The sequence below is a fragment of the Kogia breviceps genome, chromosome 6 (assembly GCF_026419965.1).
Source record: "Kogia breviceps isolate mKogBre1 chromosome 6, mKogBre1 haplotype 1, whole genome shotgun sequence".
NCBI lineage: Eukaryota > Metazoa > Chordata > Mammalia > Artiodactyla > Physeteridae > Kogia > Kogia breviceps.
This window is the reverse complement of record NC_081315.1, coordinates 118012535-118033760: the sequence shown is the minus strand read 5'-3', so window position 1 is coordinate 118033760 and position 21226 is coordinate 118012535. Positions and strand designations below refer to the sequence as shown.

Here is a 21226-nt window from a genome sequence, read left to right as displayed (position 1 = left end):
ACTCCCCCTTATATTACAAGACGAAATAGTATCTACCTCTTCACCTTGGCAACAGCTATTTCCTAAAGGAATGGAAAAAAAAAAAAGTAGTGATTTTGCTATTTCTTTAAGTTCATTAAAAATGGGATTCTATCTTTAGATTAAAAAATTTAAGTTCAGAAAAAGCTTATTTTAAAATCCTTGAAAGTGATTCAAAATGCTAAGAGTCCGGACATCCTCCTCAACCTGTCTAGCCCTGCAGAGCTTTTCCAGCAGCCCCCAAAATCAACACTACAAATCAGGACATTAGCTGCATAGTTAAAGAGAACCACCTGTGTTCCCACCTTTATTGAATTGTGAATAATAAAAAAGGATTTACTCCAGATGCTATTAAATTAAGAAAACTTGGGCCATTTCACATTCTCAACCACAGCATCAATCTAATCAGGAAAGTAAACTCACCAGCCTGATTGACCTGAATGATTTCTAGAAGCTCTAATGGAAATACACTTGGGTACTGATTTTTTCAGAATCAAGCCCCTCCCCTTGGATCTGGACCACCTACCAACCTACCAGGGCAAGTCCGACCAGGTTCAGACAAGTTGTCAGCACACGTGCAGGTGTAGTTTCCCTCCGTATTTGTACAGGCGGCATTTTCCCCACAGGTGTGCACGCCCAGTTCACACTCATCAATATCTGTCAGGAAAAGGGAGTAGGAAAGAGAAAAGTAGGGTGCAGAGAAGAACAGAGGGTGGTATAATTGGAAAACCCAATATTCTGGAAAGGGAGCATCTTCAACTTCTGTCATGCCACATGTTCTCAGAGCTCTATACATTTTTAGACTCAAAAATTCTATTATAAATGTTGGAGAGAGAGATGGACTGGGCCCCTTGGCTGCATGCCCATGCAGGTTAACTCCTGACATGAGGCTGGAAGTTTTCCTACTGCTTGGAAGGAAAGGAAATTTCCCAGCACATGTAGCTCAGTGGGAAAGTTGGAGATGGTAAACTATCTCTAGGTAAACATTTAGTAGTTCAGATCATATCAAATTCAACATTTTTGCCTTTTATACATAAATATGAACAAAGTCATCACTTTTTTCCCAACTACCCATCTTTTCTTTTCTCAGTTACCACCACCCTAACCTTTAGGTCCTTCTTCAATTTTCCATTGCTGTAAGAGGAGCAGCCTTACAACGTTCCCTGCATCCCATCTCTCCTAAACACCAGTGCCACATTAATCTTCCGAACCACATCTCCCATCACTGCACCACTCGACTCAGATGCTGCCAGTATTGTCTGTTTCCTAGAGCTGTGCTGCCTGATATGGTAGCCATCGCCAAACGTGGGTATTGAGCACCTAAGCTGCAGCTAGTCCACGCTGAAATGTACTGTAAGTGTAAAACACACGCCAGACTTTGTGGACGTAGTACCAACTATGAAAGAACATAGAATATATCAATAATTTTTATATGATAGATAACTAATGAGAACCAACTGTACAGCACAGGGAACTCTACTCAGTGCTCTGTGGTGACCTAAATGGGAAGGAAATCCAAAAAAGAGGGGATATATGTATACGTAGAGCTGATTCACTTCGCTGTTCAGCAGAAACTAACACAACACTGTAAAGCAACTATGCTCCAATTAAAAAATAATGATGATACTAATAATTTTTATATTGATTATACATTAAACTGTTAATATTTGGGATATATATTGAATAAAATAAAATATTATTAAAATTAATTTCACCTGTTTCTTTTTGCTTTTTGTAATGTAGCTACAAAACATTTAAAATTACGTATGTGACTGACATTATATTTCTACTGGATGGTGCTGGTCTAGAGAAGTAAAACCCCAATGCCTGACTTTCAGATTCTAGTTTTCCACAAATATAACTCAACTTACCTGTTATGGACTGAATTGCATCTCCCCAAAATTCATATGTTGAAGCCCTAACCCCCAGAGTGACTATATTTGGAGACAGGACCTATGAGGAAGCAGTCAAGCTCATATGAAGTCATAAGAGTGAGGCCCTAATCCAACAGGATTGATGTCCTTCTAAGAAGAGGAAGAGATACCAGAGGTATCTCTCTCTCCCTCTCTCACACTCTCCACAAGCCACAGAGGAAAAGGCATGTAAGTGTGGAGCAAGAAGGGGGCCGTCTGCAAGCCAGGAAGAGTCCTCACCAGGAACCAAATCTGCCAGCACCTTAATCTGGGACTTCTGGCCTCCAGAACTCTAAGAAAATAAATGTCTGTTGTTTAGGCCACCCCGTCTACACAGTACTTTTTATGGTAGCCAGAGAAGATAGAGACACCACCTTGCCAGATTCAGTTTCTGTTCTCCTTCACACAGTATGGACACACAGTCTATACTTATGGCTCTAGGCTTTTCTCTACCCCCCCTCCCCCAAAGAAGACCTGTGATATGTTCATGCCTGGGATGCTCCCCACTCCTTCACATTTCTGCATAATAAAAATGTACTTATGCCCCCAGTTCCATCTAAAATGATACTTCCTCCATGAAGTCTTTCCCAATACCTCAAACAGATATGTTTACCAGTTCTGAACTTCCACTTACAGTTTTTACTTCTCTTGTGATGCATACCTTTCTTCACCACTTATCACAGCTGCATTTCTTTTAGATCATATTCTCCATGTAAGCAAGGGCTGCCTTCCTCATCTTGGTATTCCTCACAGATCCTAACACTGTGTCTTTGCACTAATAGGGGTCAATTAAATATTTGCCACATTGAATCACTAACCTGAATAGCCCAAAGGGAGTCTTTTTTTTTTTTAAACTGACATCCTACTGCAATCTCTATGAACTATCACCTTGAGAATGAGAGAGAAGCAAAAACAATGGTGTACTGTTGGCCAAGAAACACAGCTACTCTTAAGAATAACAACAACAGTTTTATATAGCACTTATTGTGTGCCAGGCATGGTTCAAAGCACTATATCTACTACATCTCTATATCTAATATATATACATGGGGCCAGGGGGAAGTGCGGAGCACAAGAACAAGCTCAGTCCTTCCATGTGGCCTGAGATGCCATGCCAACCAGGCAGCCTGGGCCATGACACTGTGCTCCATGGAAGGAGATGGGTGAGTAACAGAGTGAGAATCCAGAGTATAATGAGTTTAAACATCCAAGAAAGTATACCTTCCTTTTTCTTCAAAGTAAATTAAAAATATAAAGCCTGTTTGTCTAAATTATCTATGAGCCTGCTTAATTAGAGCAGTGACATTTTCCCAATTGACAGCCAAATATGTGCTTAAAAGAGCCTTTACAAATGTCTGTGGACTCCACAAAACTAATCTGATAAACATCAGATTTAAACCAACCAGATCCAGAAAATTGGTAGTTATGACTGATATTTCATCTTTAACCTCAACATGTGGGAGGAAGTAATGCCATTTAATTTGTTATCAAGGCATCTGCCCCTCACAGTGAAAAGATTTTTATGTTTTCAGAAGGAAAGGAAAATACTGAAAGAGACATGTTAAAGCCCCATAAAACTTGAGATAACTATTTTACTGGGCCAAGATGGCTTCAGGCAGGTCTTCACTTGTACGGTGACGTTGTGTTACACCTGGAATGGTACATGACATCCACTAAGCGAACTCCCAACCCAGCAAGCCACACCCAGACCTTGGCAGAGGATGGTGATTATGAAAGAGGTCTTAATCATTCCTTGCTTGATTCTAAATGTCAACAGCTTGAACTTATAAAGAGCCAGCTGTAAGCCCTTTCACAGAACCACGCCTCCTTCCCTTTACACACAGCCGTGACCTCCAACAAACCCACATCAGCTCTGCAGTTCACCACGGTTCAATTGCCAAATTCAGTGACAAAGAAAATGCTGTCCAGTTCCCCCCATGATGGCTCGAGGTGTGGAGTTATCAATGAGGCACTGATGTCACTCCACCCCCGGAGAAAGAATTAGAGAGGCAGAGGGGAAAACAGCCTCTGCAGAGTGTAGAAGCTGACTAGTGCGGTCAAGGCCAAAGGGCACGAAATTGACTATTTACCAAAAACTGAAATATGTCAGTTTGAACAGATCACACGACTCCTCTTTTAGTCTTAACATGTGTGTCACCGCAATTCTCTCCTGTCTTTTCTCGGCCCGCCACACCCAGTGTTTGGTGATTCTCCAAGGCCTGCCTTCACCCTTGGCCCTCTGCACACAGCTCTCTTACCGAGGCAGTGGATCCCATCTCCCTGGTAGCCTTCTGAGCACCGGCAGACATGGCCACCTTCAGTATTGACGCACTTGGAGGAGGTGGGAGGGCAAACTGAGATGCCCATCTGACATTCATCTATATCTGTGGGCAAAATGATGAGCTAGTGAAATACATAGGCAATCCTGGTATAAAGGAAAAGAGTAGGAAAGGATAGTATAATCTTACATACAATCGTCCAGCCATTTACAGGTCCTGCTTGCAAATGGGATGCAAACCCTCCATCTTGGACTTAAAGTTCACTTCCGAATCAATTTTTACAGATTTCTCAGTGTTTCATTAGTGTAAGTAAATCACTTTGTGCCAGAGTTTCAGACCATAAGAACATTTACAATAATGGCTATTTGCCGCCACCAAAACCTATTTAATAAACTAAAACTTATGACCTAAGCCTCTGGGGGGGAAAGCTGTGTTTTTATTGGAATTGGGGAGTTTATAAGTTTGACTTGAACTCAAATTCATGCTTTTAAAGCTAATTATAAATTCTTCTCCTTGGGGCTTCCCTGGTGGCGCAGTGGTTTAGAATCCGCCTGCCAATGCAGGGGACACAGGTTTGAGCCCTGATCCGGGAAGATCCCACATGCCGCGGAGCAACTAAGCCCGTGCGCCACAACTACTGAGCCTGTGCTCCTACTGGGCCCACGTGCCACAACTACTGAAGCCCACGTGCCTAGAGCCTGCGCTCCACAACAAGAGAAGCCACCGTGATGAGAAGCCCGTGCACTGCAATGAAGAGTAGCCCCCACTCGCAAAGACTAGAGAAAGCCTGCGTGCAGCAATGAAGACCCAACACAGCCCAAAATAAATGAAATAAATTTTTTTAAAAAATCAATTATATTAAAAAATTCTTCCCCTTAATGTTGTCTATATTATGGAATTTTAATATAACTCAATGTAATAGAACAATATGTTATATGTTTCTTATTTTCTATTCATACACCCATTATCTTTTTAGCTAATATCAAATAATGTATTCAATCCTGAAGGTAACGTAAATCCTTCTGGAGATTGTGAATCAGTGTGATCTGAGAGAATGTTTCTGATTCACTATTTTCCAGATATTATGTGTATTTGGATTTGGCTCTTACCAGAACACAGTTTTCCATCTCCGGCAAATCCTTTCAAACACCGACACGTGACACTCTCTCCCTCTGAAACACACCAAGCCTGTGTACTGCATCCCAAGGCACTACAGTCGGCGTCATCTGCAAACAGCGAGAACCCCACAGGATTATTTCCAGACCTCAGAGAAGAAAATGGACTTCAGTGTTTTGCATTCTACCGAAAATTCCAGTACTTCTTTTCTCAAGTTCTGGGGCAGGTTAACCTCCAAATAGAAACACTGTGCTGATCTGTAAGCTATACCTGTATTAAAGGATCCACAAACCATATGTTTCTGTTTACAACAAATCTTTAGTCTTAAAGAACTATGTGGTGTTCAAAGACCCCCGTGTGAACTTATTTATAATTTTTTAAAGCATTTGCAAATTTGAACTATACAATTTCTAGGACTAAATGGACTCAAACTTCAAAAATTGTATTGCTTTATTTGAGAATTCCCAACCGCTGTGACATACAAAAGGGGTCAATATATTCTTATCTCTCAAAGATATGCAACTAATATGTAGCAAGTAGATCTGTGTACCAACATGACAAAGAGATTTAATCATAAAAAGATTTATTGTCAATTTACTAAAATTATGTTTGATATATATACTAGAATATGTACGTCAAAATGTATGTTTATTATCAAGATTTATGCCGTGACTTGCAAACCTCAAGGCACTTTTTTCTTTTTCAAATTATTATTTTTTGCTGTGTTGGGTCTTTGTTACTGTGCACGGGCTTTCTCTAGTTGCGGCGAGCGGGGGCTACTCTTCGTTGCAGTGCGCAGGCTTTTCATTGTGGTGGCTTCTCTTGTTGTGGAGCATGGGCTCTAGGTGCGTGGGCTTCATTAGTTGTGGCTCCTGGCCTCTAGAGCACAGGCTCAGAAGTTGTGGCACACAGGCTTAGCTGCTCTGCGGCATGTGGGATCTTCCCGGACCAGGGCTCGAACCCGTGTCCCCTGCATTGGCAGGCGGATTCTTAACCACTGCACCACCAGGGAATCCCCACCTCAAGGCACTTTTACAGAGTCATGAACCATACAAACTAAATGCTGTAAATGGATTATTTCATTTCATACTCCAATGAAATGCAAATGCCCCAGAAGACAGAGTTGCTTTTTGAGCCATAAACATGAGCAAGTTTTTTTTTTCCTTTAGCTATTTATGTATATAATCATTCTCCAAATGCCTCATCTCTGTTGGAGTCGGGGGTACCTGACATACTACAGTAGGATATAAACTATCTTCTGTCTTTTCACTGGTAACTTTGCTCATCTGAGTATCGAAGAGGTCAAGAAACCCTCCAAAGTTGACCATAAATTAAAGAAAGTTAAATGATCTAAATAGGAATCAGGTGCCATATGAATGCAGACATTGGTTAACTGCATTTGATTTGCTTAGCTATTTGAGTGAGAAGATTTTTCTTGTGGGAACACGGGCCTTTCATGCTTGCTTGGTCACCTCCTGTCACCCATGACCCTTCGAGATGGATAAGTTCAGACTAAATCGATTATCCATTGGATTCAGCATTTATTTGGAAGACTAGCTCCCAAATCACAAGGCTGTTCAGAGTGTATGGTGGACAGTATCAAATTACCCAAGACATTTTAAATCACGTGCGGAATTATCTTAAGTTAACATATGATTCAGGATTTATTTGGTAACTTGCAAACCCCAAGGCAGCTTTGCATAATGAAGAGCAGTGGATGTGCAGTTGCACGAGGGATGAGCCATAGCCAAAGCTCCTCCTGTGACAAACTAGCTCCACAAGGAAGGCATGCTTATGCTTCACGTGCCTCTTCTCTAAAATGCAGATGACAGTTTCTGTCCAGTCTGCTTCACATGGTTGTTGTAAGAACTTGAAGAAAAAGTGATTTTTTTAAAAGAATCTTTTGAGAACTATAAAATACTATATTTACATATCTAGATAAGAATGATAAAGAAGAAGAGTATTGTGACAGCCTGAATCAGAATTAGCCTTATCACACTAGAAAAGACTCTGGGGTCTGTTTGTAAAATTAACAAAATTAATTCATTTTGAAGTACCTACTATGTGCCAGATCCTAATGAGGGCCAAAAATATGGTGGTGGAGAATATAGACAAGGGCTCTGTTTTCTTACATGATTATTTATTGAAGTACAGGTGTAATAAGCACAATCAAGAAAAAATACTGGGTTCCAAGAGAGCTGAAACAGCTCTCGCCTCACCTGGTCAGGAGACTAGGAAAGGCTTTCTGAGAAAGAGCATATTAAGCCGAGATCTGAAGGATACACAGGACTTGCGGAGGTGGGGTTAGAAAGAGCACTGCAGGCCGAGGAAACAACACCTGCTGTTATAGTTAAGGCCCATGTAATGGAAGCAGGCCATAGAAAGCTGGGGATACAAGGGCACAAATTGATGCTGGTGGGGTGGGTACAGGCTAGTTTCTCCAGGGCTCAACAGGTTACGTTAAGAATTTTACAATTTATTCATGAATTTAGAAGAATTCGTGATTTTAGTGAATTTGACAATGACACTTTTTATGATTGAATCTCTGCCATGTTGTACACAGATCTGCTTGCTCCATATCACTCTGTGTCCTTGGAGAATAAAAAGATATGGACCTAAAATCTAACATAAAGTTTTCATTTTTTTTTTTAGTGTAGATACTTGTTTGAAATGAAATTTCACGACAAAATATAAATAAGACCCTTAGCCTAACACAGGTAGAACTAAAACTTTACAGGCTAATACAAAATAGAACACAGTCCAGGGAGGGAAAGATGAGGTAATCTTCACCAAGACAATCAATTTCATTTATTCCACACGAGGCAGAGTACAGTCTCCAGGCATGAAGCCAAACACAGCCTGTTATATATGTATTCCAAATCTTTAGCCATTTTGTCACTACCCCGTGCCACCCACGTGGCCTAATTTACTGTCTGTCATTTACCTTGGTCTTTGAGTCCCCCAAACATTAGCCTTTCAAAATATCCTCTGTGAACCTCTAGGGATCCCTAGTGACTTTGAAAAGGTTCTCTATACTGCTAATATATATTATGTATATTGTTTTATTCTACCACATTGTCTCCACATCTGACTATGACCTTGGAGGCTGGGGCTATATTTAGCTAAGTATGGTATCACCAGCATTTAGCACGGTGTATGGCAAACAAATAGTCACCAAATGAATAATATTCCTAACATAACAATGTTTCCAGTAATTCTTTTCTTGATATGAATTAATTACTTGGTCATAATTTTCAAAATCTTTGGTCGAGTCACTAACTTCATATATCTTAGTTTTCAAATCTGTAAAATGATAGATTGTGATAAGGGTCAAATTAGAGGATATACTTAAAGGACCTGGTAAACTCTAAAGCTCTTTAAAAATTACTATTACTAAAAATAGTCACCTCTTTGTATTTTATCAAAAATCACACTGATAAAATCCTATAAGAAGGGGTAAGAGGTCCCAGGGCCTCGAAAATTGTAGTTTGCTGACCACAAAAGTTGTGGTTAAGTGTATATAATGCCCTAATGTGGAGGTCTCAAATTTATTTTTAGCCACATACAGTGTTAAAATTAAGTCTCACTCAGAAATATAAATAAATAAAATGCTTCAAAGCAGAGCTGCACTGATTGAAAGGCAGAGACTTAGCATGAAGAAGAGGTGGGGTTTGCAGAAGCTTTAGGGCTGAGCTAAGCCCAGTTTGAAAACCACTGGCTTCATGAGTGAACACAGAGTATAAAAGAATTAGGTTCCCTAAAGTCGTTACATACTGAATAAATTATTTAGCATTTTGGTGATAAATGGGCAATATATTATAGAAGAAGAAAAAATATCTAACATTTGCTGTTTGTGGACTTTCTGGAGCAGCTGAAGCAACCAGCCTATATTTGCTTATCAACTACCATCTGCTTTTCACACTGACAGAAGTAAAGCCAAATGGGCCAAACACCAAAAATACTAGGCATGGATGGGGATACACCCAAATCTGTCCTGGCTTATTTTTCACTTTTTTTCCAAGTTAGATTTCTTCAAAAAAGATTCAGTCCAACCACCCTCAATGAGTAAAGTTCATGTCCATTCTAATATGGAGCCATCTTCCTCAGATAAACCATTCAGAAGAGAAGGACCAAAGTTTAAGTCCAAAGTTTGTCTTCACTAGCTTTGTGTAGATTTAGTTAACATTAAGTTAGAGAGTTCATTCAGAATTTCTAATTAGTAGGATGGAAATTGTTGGAACCAAAGCTGTATTGGAGAACTCAATATTCATACCTGACACCATGATTTCAGCCACTAGCATATGTTGAGATTCTGTAATATTATCTTCAAGCTCTCTACTGCTGGGTAAGATGTCCAACGGTATTACTCCATTACTCAGATCTGCTTCACTACCTATTGAAGGCCAACAGATAAAATTAATTTACCTTTTGTGATTCAAGAAATGTTTGACTTAATTTATATTTATGGCTGTTTGTTGGTTGTTGAGTTCAGACTCTTTCTTACAGTCGGAGGATTCAGAAAAACTGCCAGGGTCCTGGTGGCTTAGAAAACCTTCTCTGCTACACTACACCCTCTCAGCTTCACTCCATGCACTTATAGTTGAGGGTAGGGAGAGCCAGTAGGGAAGAAAGACAGGACTCTTCTCGGTACTGGCAAAAACAATAAAAGTAGAATACCAAAATCCTTATGAACATAGTCAGTTCATAATCACTGCTCGCCATTACTGAGGACAAATTAGTGAGATGATCTCCCCAACCTGCCTTTCATATATACCCCTTCTCCTTTAGGCTGCTTATAACACTTATTTTAGCCTGATTTTGCCAGTATTTAGAAATGTGGAAGGGCATAAACAAGCTATAATTTAACATAGGCATGGGACCTATGCAACTCCCCAGAACATGGAAGAAATGGATCCCCTAAAACATTGTGTACTCTCTAAGTGTGGTCCATGGATCGCTGGGGTCTCACTGCATGGCATCTAGAAGGTCAAAACTATTCTCATAAAAGGCAAATAACTGTATTGTTATTTTCACTATCAACATTGATACTGATGGGGCAAAAGCAGACATGGGTGAAAGTGTGGTGCTTTAGCGTGAATCAAGTCATGATACTAGTAGCATGTACTCTACTGTGGTCATGTTCTTCACTGCCACATACATACACACACACACACACACACACACACACACACACACTCCATTTTCATCTTTAAAAGCCCATGATGGAGCAGTAAAATTACTAATTTTTAAAAATCTTGACCATGGACTACCTGGCTCTTTAATCTTCTGTGTAATGAAATGGGAAGCAACATATAAAACACTGTGCACACACTGAAGTTATGAGGACTGTCTGGAGGAAAGGCACCTGGGAAGTCTCAGAGATACGAGCTAACACTAGGCTCTTTTTTTTTTTTCACTGAACATGATTTTTACCTGAAAGAATGTTTGATAAACTATGTCATTAACGGTTGGGGATTTGATATTTTCTCAAAAATGAATGAAGTGATGCTGTCACTTCAAGGAAAATTAGCTCACAGTGCTTGTTGCCAGTAATAAAATTTAAGCTTTCAAGTGGAAAGCAGAATTCTGGAAAATTTTCCCCCAAAAAATTTTAACAAAATCCAGACACTCAAAGACTTTTCTGATGAGCTTGATAATAATAATTAGTTAATGTTATGGTAGGTATATTAATGTGATCTTTGGCAGACTAGCATAACTCAATCAATATTTTTAAATGACCAAAACATGATGCAACAAAATCATGCATGGCAAAAGAGCCACTCAAAGTGCAAAACAGAACACTGGGTTTTAACATAGCAGAGGACAAAAAGTTCATTGATATGGCTTCAGATTCAACATTGCAACTAACTCTAAGAAACTACCACCTGTCTAGTTCTGATATATATAATATCAAAAGAAGATATACAAAAAAATCCTCTGAAAAGGCTATTAAGCAATCTTCCCTTTTCCAGCTCCATGTGTGTCTGATTTTATTTATAGGCTTCAAACAAAACAACACAGCAACAGCTTTAACAGAGGGGCCGATGGGAGAATCTGGCTGCCCTCTATTAAGTCAGATATTAAAGATATAAATGTAAAACAATGCCATTCTTCTTACTAAATATTTTTGTTTTGAAAAATAGAGTTATTTCATTTATTTTCATAAAAACATGTTCACATATAATGGAATATTACTACTGTAACTTTAAGAGAGATGTTAAAATTTTTAGTCTTAATTTCTAATATCATAAATCTTGATAAATATAACCCACACAAAGACTCGAGTCTTTCGATCATTTTTAAGAGTGTAAAAAGGTTCCGAAACCAAAAAGGTTGAGAACTGTTATCCTAAGGCAACGACTGATAGAAAGTTCAGAAAAATCCCAAATATCCACTTCTGGTCCATGGATAAATTAATCCATTTATTTGCTGTCAATGTCACCTAACATATCATGCCTATTGGATAAATATGAATTTTTTAAAAAACATCTAAAATAAAATTTAAGTTCTCTTTGGTATAAGATATCAAGAGATGAATCCAAATACACCTTACCTGTTTGGATGCACATTCAAGGGAAGTAAATCAGTACTACTGTTTACGTGTCATATTAGATCTCTTCTTCCTCAAAGTCACGTTTAGTTTTTAAAAACGTGGATTGCAAGCCTTGTCGGGATGGATTCCCTACACCTGTTTGGTATCCTAAACTTATTTATTACAAAGGACTTTGCTTTTCATATAAAGACAGTCATGTGGCAGGGGGTTTATATATGACTACCTCTAAAATCGAGGCCATAAAACGTCTAAACAAAATGTCTTCGAACATTCCCTGAATTGGTAAAATACTGGCATTTATTTCCAAGGATGGGCTACTCCACCAAAAATGGGGCCTGGGGCACTGGAACTTAAGACTTTGAATATTATCTTTTGCTCATTAATTTTACAGCTAGAGGAAGTCAATTGAATTTAGTTTGTAATGAGGAGGCCAAACTCATCAGAGGGGGGAAAAAAAAAAAGACAGCTTGGCATCGCTAAAAGCAAGGGAGCTTTGAATAATCCAAAGTATTAAAAATTAGCACAAGCATAAAAATCAATGTAGAACAATATTCCTGAGCTAAAGTAAGACAATTTGGCCACATAGTTTATCATATTACCTGCCAATATCTGATGGCCATTCAGAGCCAGACACGTTTTTCCATCTGGAGCTTTCACAAAACCTTCACGACACAAACACTGAGCAGTTCCAAATCTCTCTTCGCAAATATGTTCACAGCCTCCGTTTTGATGTAAGCAGGCATCTGCTCCTAGCAGAGAGGAGGTACATTCACAGATGGGCTTGGAGATGAAAAGGTGTAAAATCAGTGTACAGCTTTGGGGGAAAGAAACTATCTAAATGGAGCAGTTTATATCAAGAGCTATTTCAGAAGAGTTCCTATAAAGAGCCACTGGTTCTAAGATAAACTCAGAATGTTATTACCTTAGGAGTATTTATTGAGTTAAGCCAGTACCTTTGTTCAAGAAGCTATTTGGGAAGATAGGACTCCTATTTCCTGACTCATAATCTAGTCAAACTGACAAAGGGTGATTCAGAAAGAAGAGTTACTGTGGGAAACTAAGTGGCTTTTCCATCTGCGTACCTACTCCTGGCTGAAGCTCACTCACGTGCATTCTCAGGAGGTGGGGGAAAGCCCAGTGTAGGCAGAAGCTTCCACTGCGGCGTTTCTAAGTCGCTCCCCCCAACCCATCCCCGCCCCTGCCCTTGGTGCCTTTAACCCAAAAGTCTTTGAAAAGGAGCAAATAAGTAAAAGCTACTCAGGAGAAGAAAAGTTGAGGTTGGAGGGATAAGGCCCAAACTTATTACCAGACTATCTTAGTTTAAATGAAATCCAAATCTCAGGAGATCTTAACATCTACCTAAATTAGTGAGAAATGCAACACACACCCCCTTCCCTGCCGTCAAACAATTAAAATAGTTGCAGATGCCAGTCAAAGAAAGACTGTGTCCAGTGTACCTGGTTTTGCCAATGGATGAACTACAACCAGTGATGAGGGCTTCAGCATGCTGCCTCGGAGACGTACCCTGTTTTCGCCAGTCCTCTTGTTCACCCTTATTACCGATGGCAGAGTCCAATCAGAGAACCACACATGATCCTCAAACACAGCCACAGCAAATGGGTGACCTGGAAGCAGTTGAGATCCATTATAAACATCTTGTCTTTGCCATGAATATTTTTAAAAGGACAAGGCCTGAAACATATACTCAATTCCTACACTAAATCAATTCTTTAATACAGCTGCTAAGCTATGTATGAGCCACTTCCTTGAGCCACCTACGTCAAGGAGAACCCACATGATGAGGGAACCTCTTCTTAGAATGGGAGCCTGGTGGTATGAAGTCCTAGCGAAGCCCATGGTCACCCAGCATTTCAGAGAGTGGGAGAATGTGGGTGATTGACATAATACCACCAGTAAGAAGGAGATCGGGGCAGGAATGTTTCCGTGTTCAGTGATTCTGTCACTATTTATAGACTAAACAACTTGACTGGGTAAGTTGGGTAAGTGATTTTACCCCTCTTTGTCTTAGGTTCCTTGTCTTTTGAATGGCAGTAATAAGTAGTAGACTAAATTTACAGGTTGCTGTAAATTGAGATTTTTTACAACATTTAAAAAAATCTAAGGTAATTGAATAACAGCCTCCTCTAATTCCCATCTCCACTAATACATTTCCTTTCCGATCTCTCCTCTTAACTAAAATTAGTCCATTGACTGTGCTCCTGCCTTCTCTAGGACCTTGTTCTGTCAATCACTCCTTTCATTTACATTAATTCTCTTCTATTCTCTTCATCTTACCAGCTTCTTCCCCTTAGCTGATTAATATGTTCAGGTCTCTCCCATCTTAATTCCCTCATCCCCTTGACCCCTCTAACTTCTTTTTGTCTCTTTCCTTCCCTTCTCAGACAAGTTTTTTGGAAGTTATTTATTATCTGCTGCTTCCATTTTCATGGCTCCAATCAACCCCTAAGTGGCCTCTTCTGATCCCACCTCAACTAAACCCGCCCCTCCATGCCACTGAAAACTGCTCTGATAAGATATTCCAGTATTCAGTAAGCTGGGAAATGTTTTAATATACTATCTCAAGTGCTTAGAGGCTAAAGCTAAGGACCCCTAGGTTTGGAAGCTTTTATCACATCCAGTCACATTCCCCAGGCCAGTCTTTTTGCTAATGAACAATGGATTTGGTGGATTAGGGTGAATGTCGCCCCCTACTGGCAGCAAACTCAAACGATTTTTCTAGGTGAAATGAATCTCCACCCATCACTACTGACCAGGGCCATTAAGATTCATTTTGGTCTCTAGCCTTTGTCCCAAATTAAAGCCATAAATGCAGGAAGGGAATTTTCTATATAGTTATTGTTTTGTTTTGTTTGCTGTGATAAAAAAACGCATAATACAAAATTTACCATCTAAGCCTAAGACTTAACCCACAGTTTCAGTAATGTTAAATACATTCACAACCAATTTCCAGAAATTTTTTCATCTTGCAAAACTGAAAATCTATACCCATTAAACAACTTCCTGTTTTCCCCTTCCCCTAGTCCCTGGCAAATACTATACTACTTTCTGTTTCTAAAAGTGTGCCTATTCTAGATACCCTAAGTAAGTAGAATCATACAATATTGGTCTTCTGTGACTGGCTTATTTCATTTAGCAAAACGTCCTCAGGGTTCATCTATGTTGTAGTATGTGTCAGAATTAGCTATTGTGTTTCAACACAAACCCCACACTAGATATAATCTTCCTTCGTTTTTGTTTACAGGAGAGCCACAGTTGAACTACCAGTAGTAGATGGCACTGTAATGGTGGGAACGGTTATTTAGATGTTTACATACCAGATTATTTGTATTTGTATTTAATAGGAAGTTGCATTAGTCACAGATTATAGCAATACAAATTATTTACAAAATATCTCCTATGCTTTTTTGGTTTAGAATATGTTGTCTTTACATTCTAGTTAGGAATTTCCAAATCCCTTTATACCTCCAAATAGCAAAGCTATAACTTTACATTTATTTGGGAGATGTATTTTTTAACAATGTACATCTCCCCTACTAGACTCTCTGACTTCACAGGAACCATAATTGTTTTACTCTCCACTGTATCTCCACTTCCTATAATGGCACATGGATGATAACAGTCTACAATTATACATAAGTTTATAATTTATTGTGAAGTATGTCAATTTTTAAAGAAGCTTGGATGTAAAAATTTTAATTATATTTATCTTGATCTATTTAATGTATAATACAAATCTAGAAATTCATTACCAAAGAGAAAGGGCAAAATAAATACCTTACATGGATTATTAGTTTGTTAGCTTCTTCCTAAAAGAGAGAGACCATGTTTTTTCATCTTCTCAACCAACCAGTTTCTCAATTCCCAAAGCATCTCTAACATCACCCTGGCTTTCATTTCGACATCCAATCTGTTACCAAATCCTCTCGGTTTTTCATTCACAGTGATTTTTTTAATATTCTAATCCTCCATCCTACTTTTTAAATGGAAATCTTCTAGCTCAGGCCTTTATTAACTGTTGACCGAACAATTATCATAACCTCCTAACTCATTTCCTTCTCTCCAAATTCCAATCCAACACTTATACTGTTACCTAAGTGGTTCTGATAAACTAATATTATCAGGTACTTTTCCTGCTTAAGAATATGCAATGGCTCCCTAGTACGTTCAGAATTAACATTAACCAGAATTAACATATTCTGGCAGTACTAACATACAAAGACCAATTTTTGCAGCCTTATCTCAAATGATAATGTTTTATCACCATCTATTTACCACATGGCTCAGTTCAAATACTGTCTTTGCAGATTCCCTGAGTCAAAATGAATCTCCTACTGCTGTATAATGTCATAACAGTTTGTACTTCTCTTTTAACAGTTAGCATAGGCTACAGTGTTTCAAAACTTGTTATGAAAATACGACACCTCATGCAAAATCTGAAAATAGAGGGAAAACTGTATTAACCTTTGCACACGAATGGCTAAAGGTGATACTATCACCTGTGAAAATGACATTTGAGAAAACATAAGAAATGATAGTAGCTGAACAAGTTGTTATTCTTAAAGAAGTTTTAAAATGTGTAATATTTTCATTCTGATTTTAAGAAATCTTGGCAAAGAGAAATGATTATGCATCACTATTTTTTATCCAATATTCCAATGTTAAAGTAATCTTTGTAGCTCATAAATCTCTGGAGAAATCTGTTAGTCTGTCTGTATTTCTTTCTCACCATATGTTTAAGGGTGTGTGTGGGGGGGTGAGTGAGTGAGTGTGTGTGTGTGTGCGTGCGTGTGTGTAAACACATTTTGTATTTAACACTCATCAACACTCAATCAAGTTGAAGAAATCACCCATTCCAAAGCCTCACCTACATCGTTCTGGGCAAGTCTTCGGCGTTTTGAACCATCCAGATTGGACATTTCAATCACAGACTGCTTGGCATCGCACCAATACAACTTGTCAGTTAAGTAATCAATTGTTATTCCACTGGGCCAGACCAGATCCGAGCTAGCTATAACCAGTCGGCCAATGCCTTGAAGGGAAGAACTTTCAATTCGTGGATTAATCCCCATCTCAGTCCAGAATAATCTCCTTTAATCAAGAAAGCATACAACAAATAAAACTTGCAAGGAAAAAAACTTTTTATTCTTTCATTATTAAAAACATCAATGTAAATCACTTTAGGATAAACTAAAGTGGTACACCAAGGAATACAGAAAGAGAAAGTATAGCACTGAATATTGGACACGTAATTTTCAAAAGCAAAAAATTACCTTCTCTGTACAACATCTTGGACAGAAAACGCTGAATTAAGGCTCAGATGATTGGATAAAAAAGGAATTGTTAGTTTAAAAACTTGTAGTATAGGGCTTCCCTGGTGGCGCAGTGGTTGAGAATCCGCCTGCCGATGCAGGGGTCACGGGTTCGTGCCCTGGTCCGGGAAGATCCCACATGCCGCGGAGCGACTAAGCCCGTGAGCCATGGCCGCTAGGCCTGCGCGTCCGGAGCCTGTGCTCCGCAACGGGAGAGGCCACAGCAGTGAGAGGCCCGCATACCGCAAAAAAAAAAAAAAAAAAAAAACTTGTAGTATATTACTAATCAAAGGTGTTTGCATATTCTTAAGTTAGAGTTTCATGCTACAAAAGGCAAAGGAATCTTGCTAGCCTGTCCCTCTGCTATGCATATGTAAAACTTGCTGTATATGTAGGATTACAACGTAAAGGGAAGAGCATATTTATCTATTATCCTGTTTTATACTATGTACTCAGTTAACTTGGTCAATTTTAAGTTCTGTAAATCAGGTGCTGAGGCACATTTTTTGAATTCAGTATGGTTCAGTATCTTTTCACTGGCTTGTTTAGAGATGGTTACATTCTCATTGTTTGAATCATGTGGCTGGCTCCAAATTAATTATCTATTTCTACCAGTTTATTATTTCCCACAGACCATCATAAAATTTCCATTATAAATAAAATAGGATGAGTTTTATCCTTGATTTTTAACTAGGAAAGAATTATTCTCCTTAACTTAATTCTCTAAACTTAAACCAACATTTGTCACTAATTCACAATTAACAACATAGAGCCTCCTAATATTTCACGATTTCTCTTTCCTCTTCCCTAAATCTAGGAATGACCTATCACTGGAACTCATGAATTTTCTAAATAGAATTCATAAGCCATGAAATGCAAATGTCATCCTCTCTCAAGGAACAATATAGTTTTTAAAGGAAGTACATAGTGTAAGGGGCTTATGCCTCATTGATTAATGAATTACAACCCACTTCTTTTCAAAAAGAAATTGAATTTGATTAAAGTGAAAGGGTATCGAAACAAAGTTTTCTATAGGAAAAACAAATCAAAAGACATTAAAAGGATGAGAAAGTTATGTTAGCCATACCATTTCTGAACATTTGAACAAATCTCATGGATTTTCTTGGTTTCTGATTCCACTGACCACCTGAGGTCTTAAGACAAATTTTGGACACTAGCACATCAAACATAAACTGTCCTATGACCTCCACAGAAAGGGCCTTATTTTCACAAATACTTACTTGGCCATTGGATGAACAGCAAGTCCTCGTGGCTGAGAGATGTCCTCCTTAATGATTATTTCACGATACTTCCCATTTAAATCACTCCCTTCAATGAGAGATTTCCTAAAATGCATGTAATATAAAGGGACTTGTTATATCAACTTTACTTTTTAAACAAAAATATTTGTTTTCCCTGTTGCTTACTGAAAAGAAAAATAGTCATTCTAAACTCCCCTATCACAGGTGTGCACATGAACACACACGTCAGGAGTAACACATACGCAAAGTCTATTCTTTTTTTTTTAACACAGTGTTTAAATTAGTTTCCCAATATTTATCCCAAGCAATTAAAATACACCGTGAAAGGATAAGGTAAGAGGGTTCTGTGTCGGTGGCCTAGCGGGGATAAAGCCAGGAAGTGCAAATGCCACCATCCCTTTCTCTTCACAACCTCCCAGCTCCTGATGGAACCAATAAAAGCCTCAGCCTGGTGTTCACAGATCACAGGGAGGAAAGAGAGTAGACCTCGAAGGGCCACAGAGACAACCGACACAAGGACAGTAGGAGAAGACTTACACTGACTTTAATTTTCTTCCATCCGATTCTAAGACAAATGGGAGTACCGAAATATTCTTTGCTACTCTTTACATTAAAAAATTGGGGCTTCCCTGGTGGCGCAGTGGTTGGGAGTCCGCCTGCCGATGCAGGGGATACGGGTTCGTGCCCCGGTCCGGGAGGATCCCACATACCGTGGAGCGGCTGGGCCCGTGAGCCATGGCCGCTGCGCCTGCGCGTCCGGAGCCTGTGCTCCGCAACGGGAGAGGCCACAACACTGAGAGGCCCGCGTATCGAAAAAAATTTAAAAAAAAAAAATAATAATAATAACTCTTTGGAATCTGGCAGGGGAGAAAATTCTTGCTTTCTAATTTTTCCATTTATTTGTCAAACAAATCTTTATTATCAAATAGACACTTCCTCAGCACCTAGTGTGTGTCAGGGATTGACCTAAGCACTGGAGATACAATAGTAAACAAAACCAGGCTCTGTCCTTAAAGAGTTAGAGATCAGCTGGAGAGCAAAGGGGAGGTGGACCGAAGGGAGTGGGGGAGGGGGGAGGAGGATGGGCAGGAGAGGAGAGAAGAGAGGGAGAGGGAACTGTAATACAGAGACTGTAAAGAATGCCAAGGGCAGACTCAGTGCGGGTGGCTTGCTGGAGTGCGCTGGGAGCCCCAGCAGGTTCCCTGAGCAGGCAGCACCACGACAGAGGAGATCAAAAAGAACCTCCCTTCCCCACCTCGTGCCACCTGCCCAGAAACACAGGGCAAGACCAGTCCCTCCTCCCTGTGCTACAAAACACTCAGGAGACCTTCTGCAGGTGACTTGTTCAAGTGGCCTTTCTAGACGGGGGCCGGGGCTTGATCTATTCTTCCTCATGGGCCATATGCAGGAGGGAGATAAAGGTAAAATTGGCTCAGGGCCTGGCTGGGTCAAATACACTTTGCAAACTACCAACTCAGGGCAGTGGATAATTTGAAATCATTTATACTCCAGCGCCACTTTTAAAAGATCATTTTATCCCCAGATGAAGTGGAAGGTATGTTTGAACTCAATGTGTCAAATTCACTCAGTCTCAGCTGTCACTGTGCCTGTTTCCTTAAGGGAAGGAATTCTGAAGCCACTTGCTTGTGCCCAGGGGAAATACAACTGTCAGTTCTGATCTCATTGTTGCATCATCTCTAAATTCTTACCGTTCTGAGCAAGAGTGAGGTGATGAGAGTTGAGACGGACACAAGCTCCTGACTCCGGAGCTGCCTCGGGCTCAAAGCTCCCCAAGGGGGTCACCCAATAACACACTTCTATCTGATTCAGCCACAAAGCACATCTTGAACTCCAGGGTTGGTCATGAGACAGCAAAGACAAGGGCGGACATTTGGGTTCGCGTGAGTTCAAGTATAACCCTTAATCTAGTGGAGTATCTTTCTCTTATTTGTTATCTAATTGGTCTCAGGGCCACCACTGGGATCCTCTAAACCTACCCTATTTCCAGGGCAAGCGTTGTCCATCCAGAACCCTAGAAGAGTGATTTTTTTTACCTCATAGTAGTTTTTGTTACCTCAAAAGGATGAGCAAACAGATATATTGTTTCCCTCTTGATTCTTTTTTCTAGGCATTTGACTTTGGGAATCAGGATTCCTTAATACTAAATAACAGCACTGCCAGTGGAATTATCAATCTGCTTCCTTCCTACAGTTAGCTGTTAATTTGAATCTGTCTTTTCCTAAGCCAATGTAAACCATAAGCATCCATTCTGGTTCTTTCACTTGGTTAAGAGTTACTATATAATCTAATATCACAAGCTTGGAATCCCAGTTATTTAAATCCAGTTTCTAGCTAATATTAAGGTTTTCAAACTATAAACCTCTCATTTCCAGGCAAATTAAAGGTTTTCTCTTAGAGGCTGCCGAGGACATGAGAAGGGATTGTTATTACTCAAGTCAATGAACTAGAGAATTTGAGGTCTGATCCTCCAGGATATAGGTGGTGCCTACCTATCTCCCGAAGGCATTGCCTCAGCAGTAGGTACTATGGTGCTATTAATCAAACATGTAAAATTAGAGGTGCCGTGCACATGTGGGAAATATGAGGAGACCCAGTATGCTTAGAGGGGCCAAAAGTGGCAGACATCTGCTGTCCTAATCAACGTTTCCTAGAACAGCTGTATACAAACTCTGTTATTATGTGCAGCTAATATTTTAAATGTCCTTTTAAGTAGGTTCAAAACAGAGAAGGCCAT

General features: G+C 39.5%; 1 protein-coding gene across 1 annotated transcript in view; it reads right to left on the bottom strand.

The window, feature by feature from the left end:
* The window catches only part of EGF (epidermal growth factor), a 92373-nt gene that overhangs the window by 16677 nt on the left and 54470 nt on the right, over positions 1 to 21226 (bottom strand). The window contains exons 12-19 of the mRNA XM_059066164.2: positions 18451 to 18555; positions 16765 to 16988; positions 13337 to 13504; positions 12479 to 12628; positions 9600 to 9719; positions 5320 to 5436; positions 4190 to 4315; positions 553 to 675 (exon numbers count right to left, since the gene is read on the bottom strand). Of these exons, the coding sequence (XP_058922147.1) occupies positions 553 to 675; positions 4190 to 4315; positions 5320 to 5436; positions 9600 to 9719; positions 12479 to 12628; positions 13337 to 13504; positions 16765 to 16988; positions 18451 to 18555 (1133 nt within the window). The remainder of the gene's footprint in view (positions 1 to 552; positions 676 to 4189; positions 4316 to 5319; positions 5437 to 9599; positions 9720 to 12478; positions 12629 to 13336; positions 13505 to 16764; positions 16989 to 18450; positions 18556 to 21226) is intronic.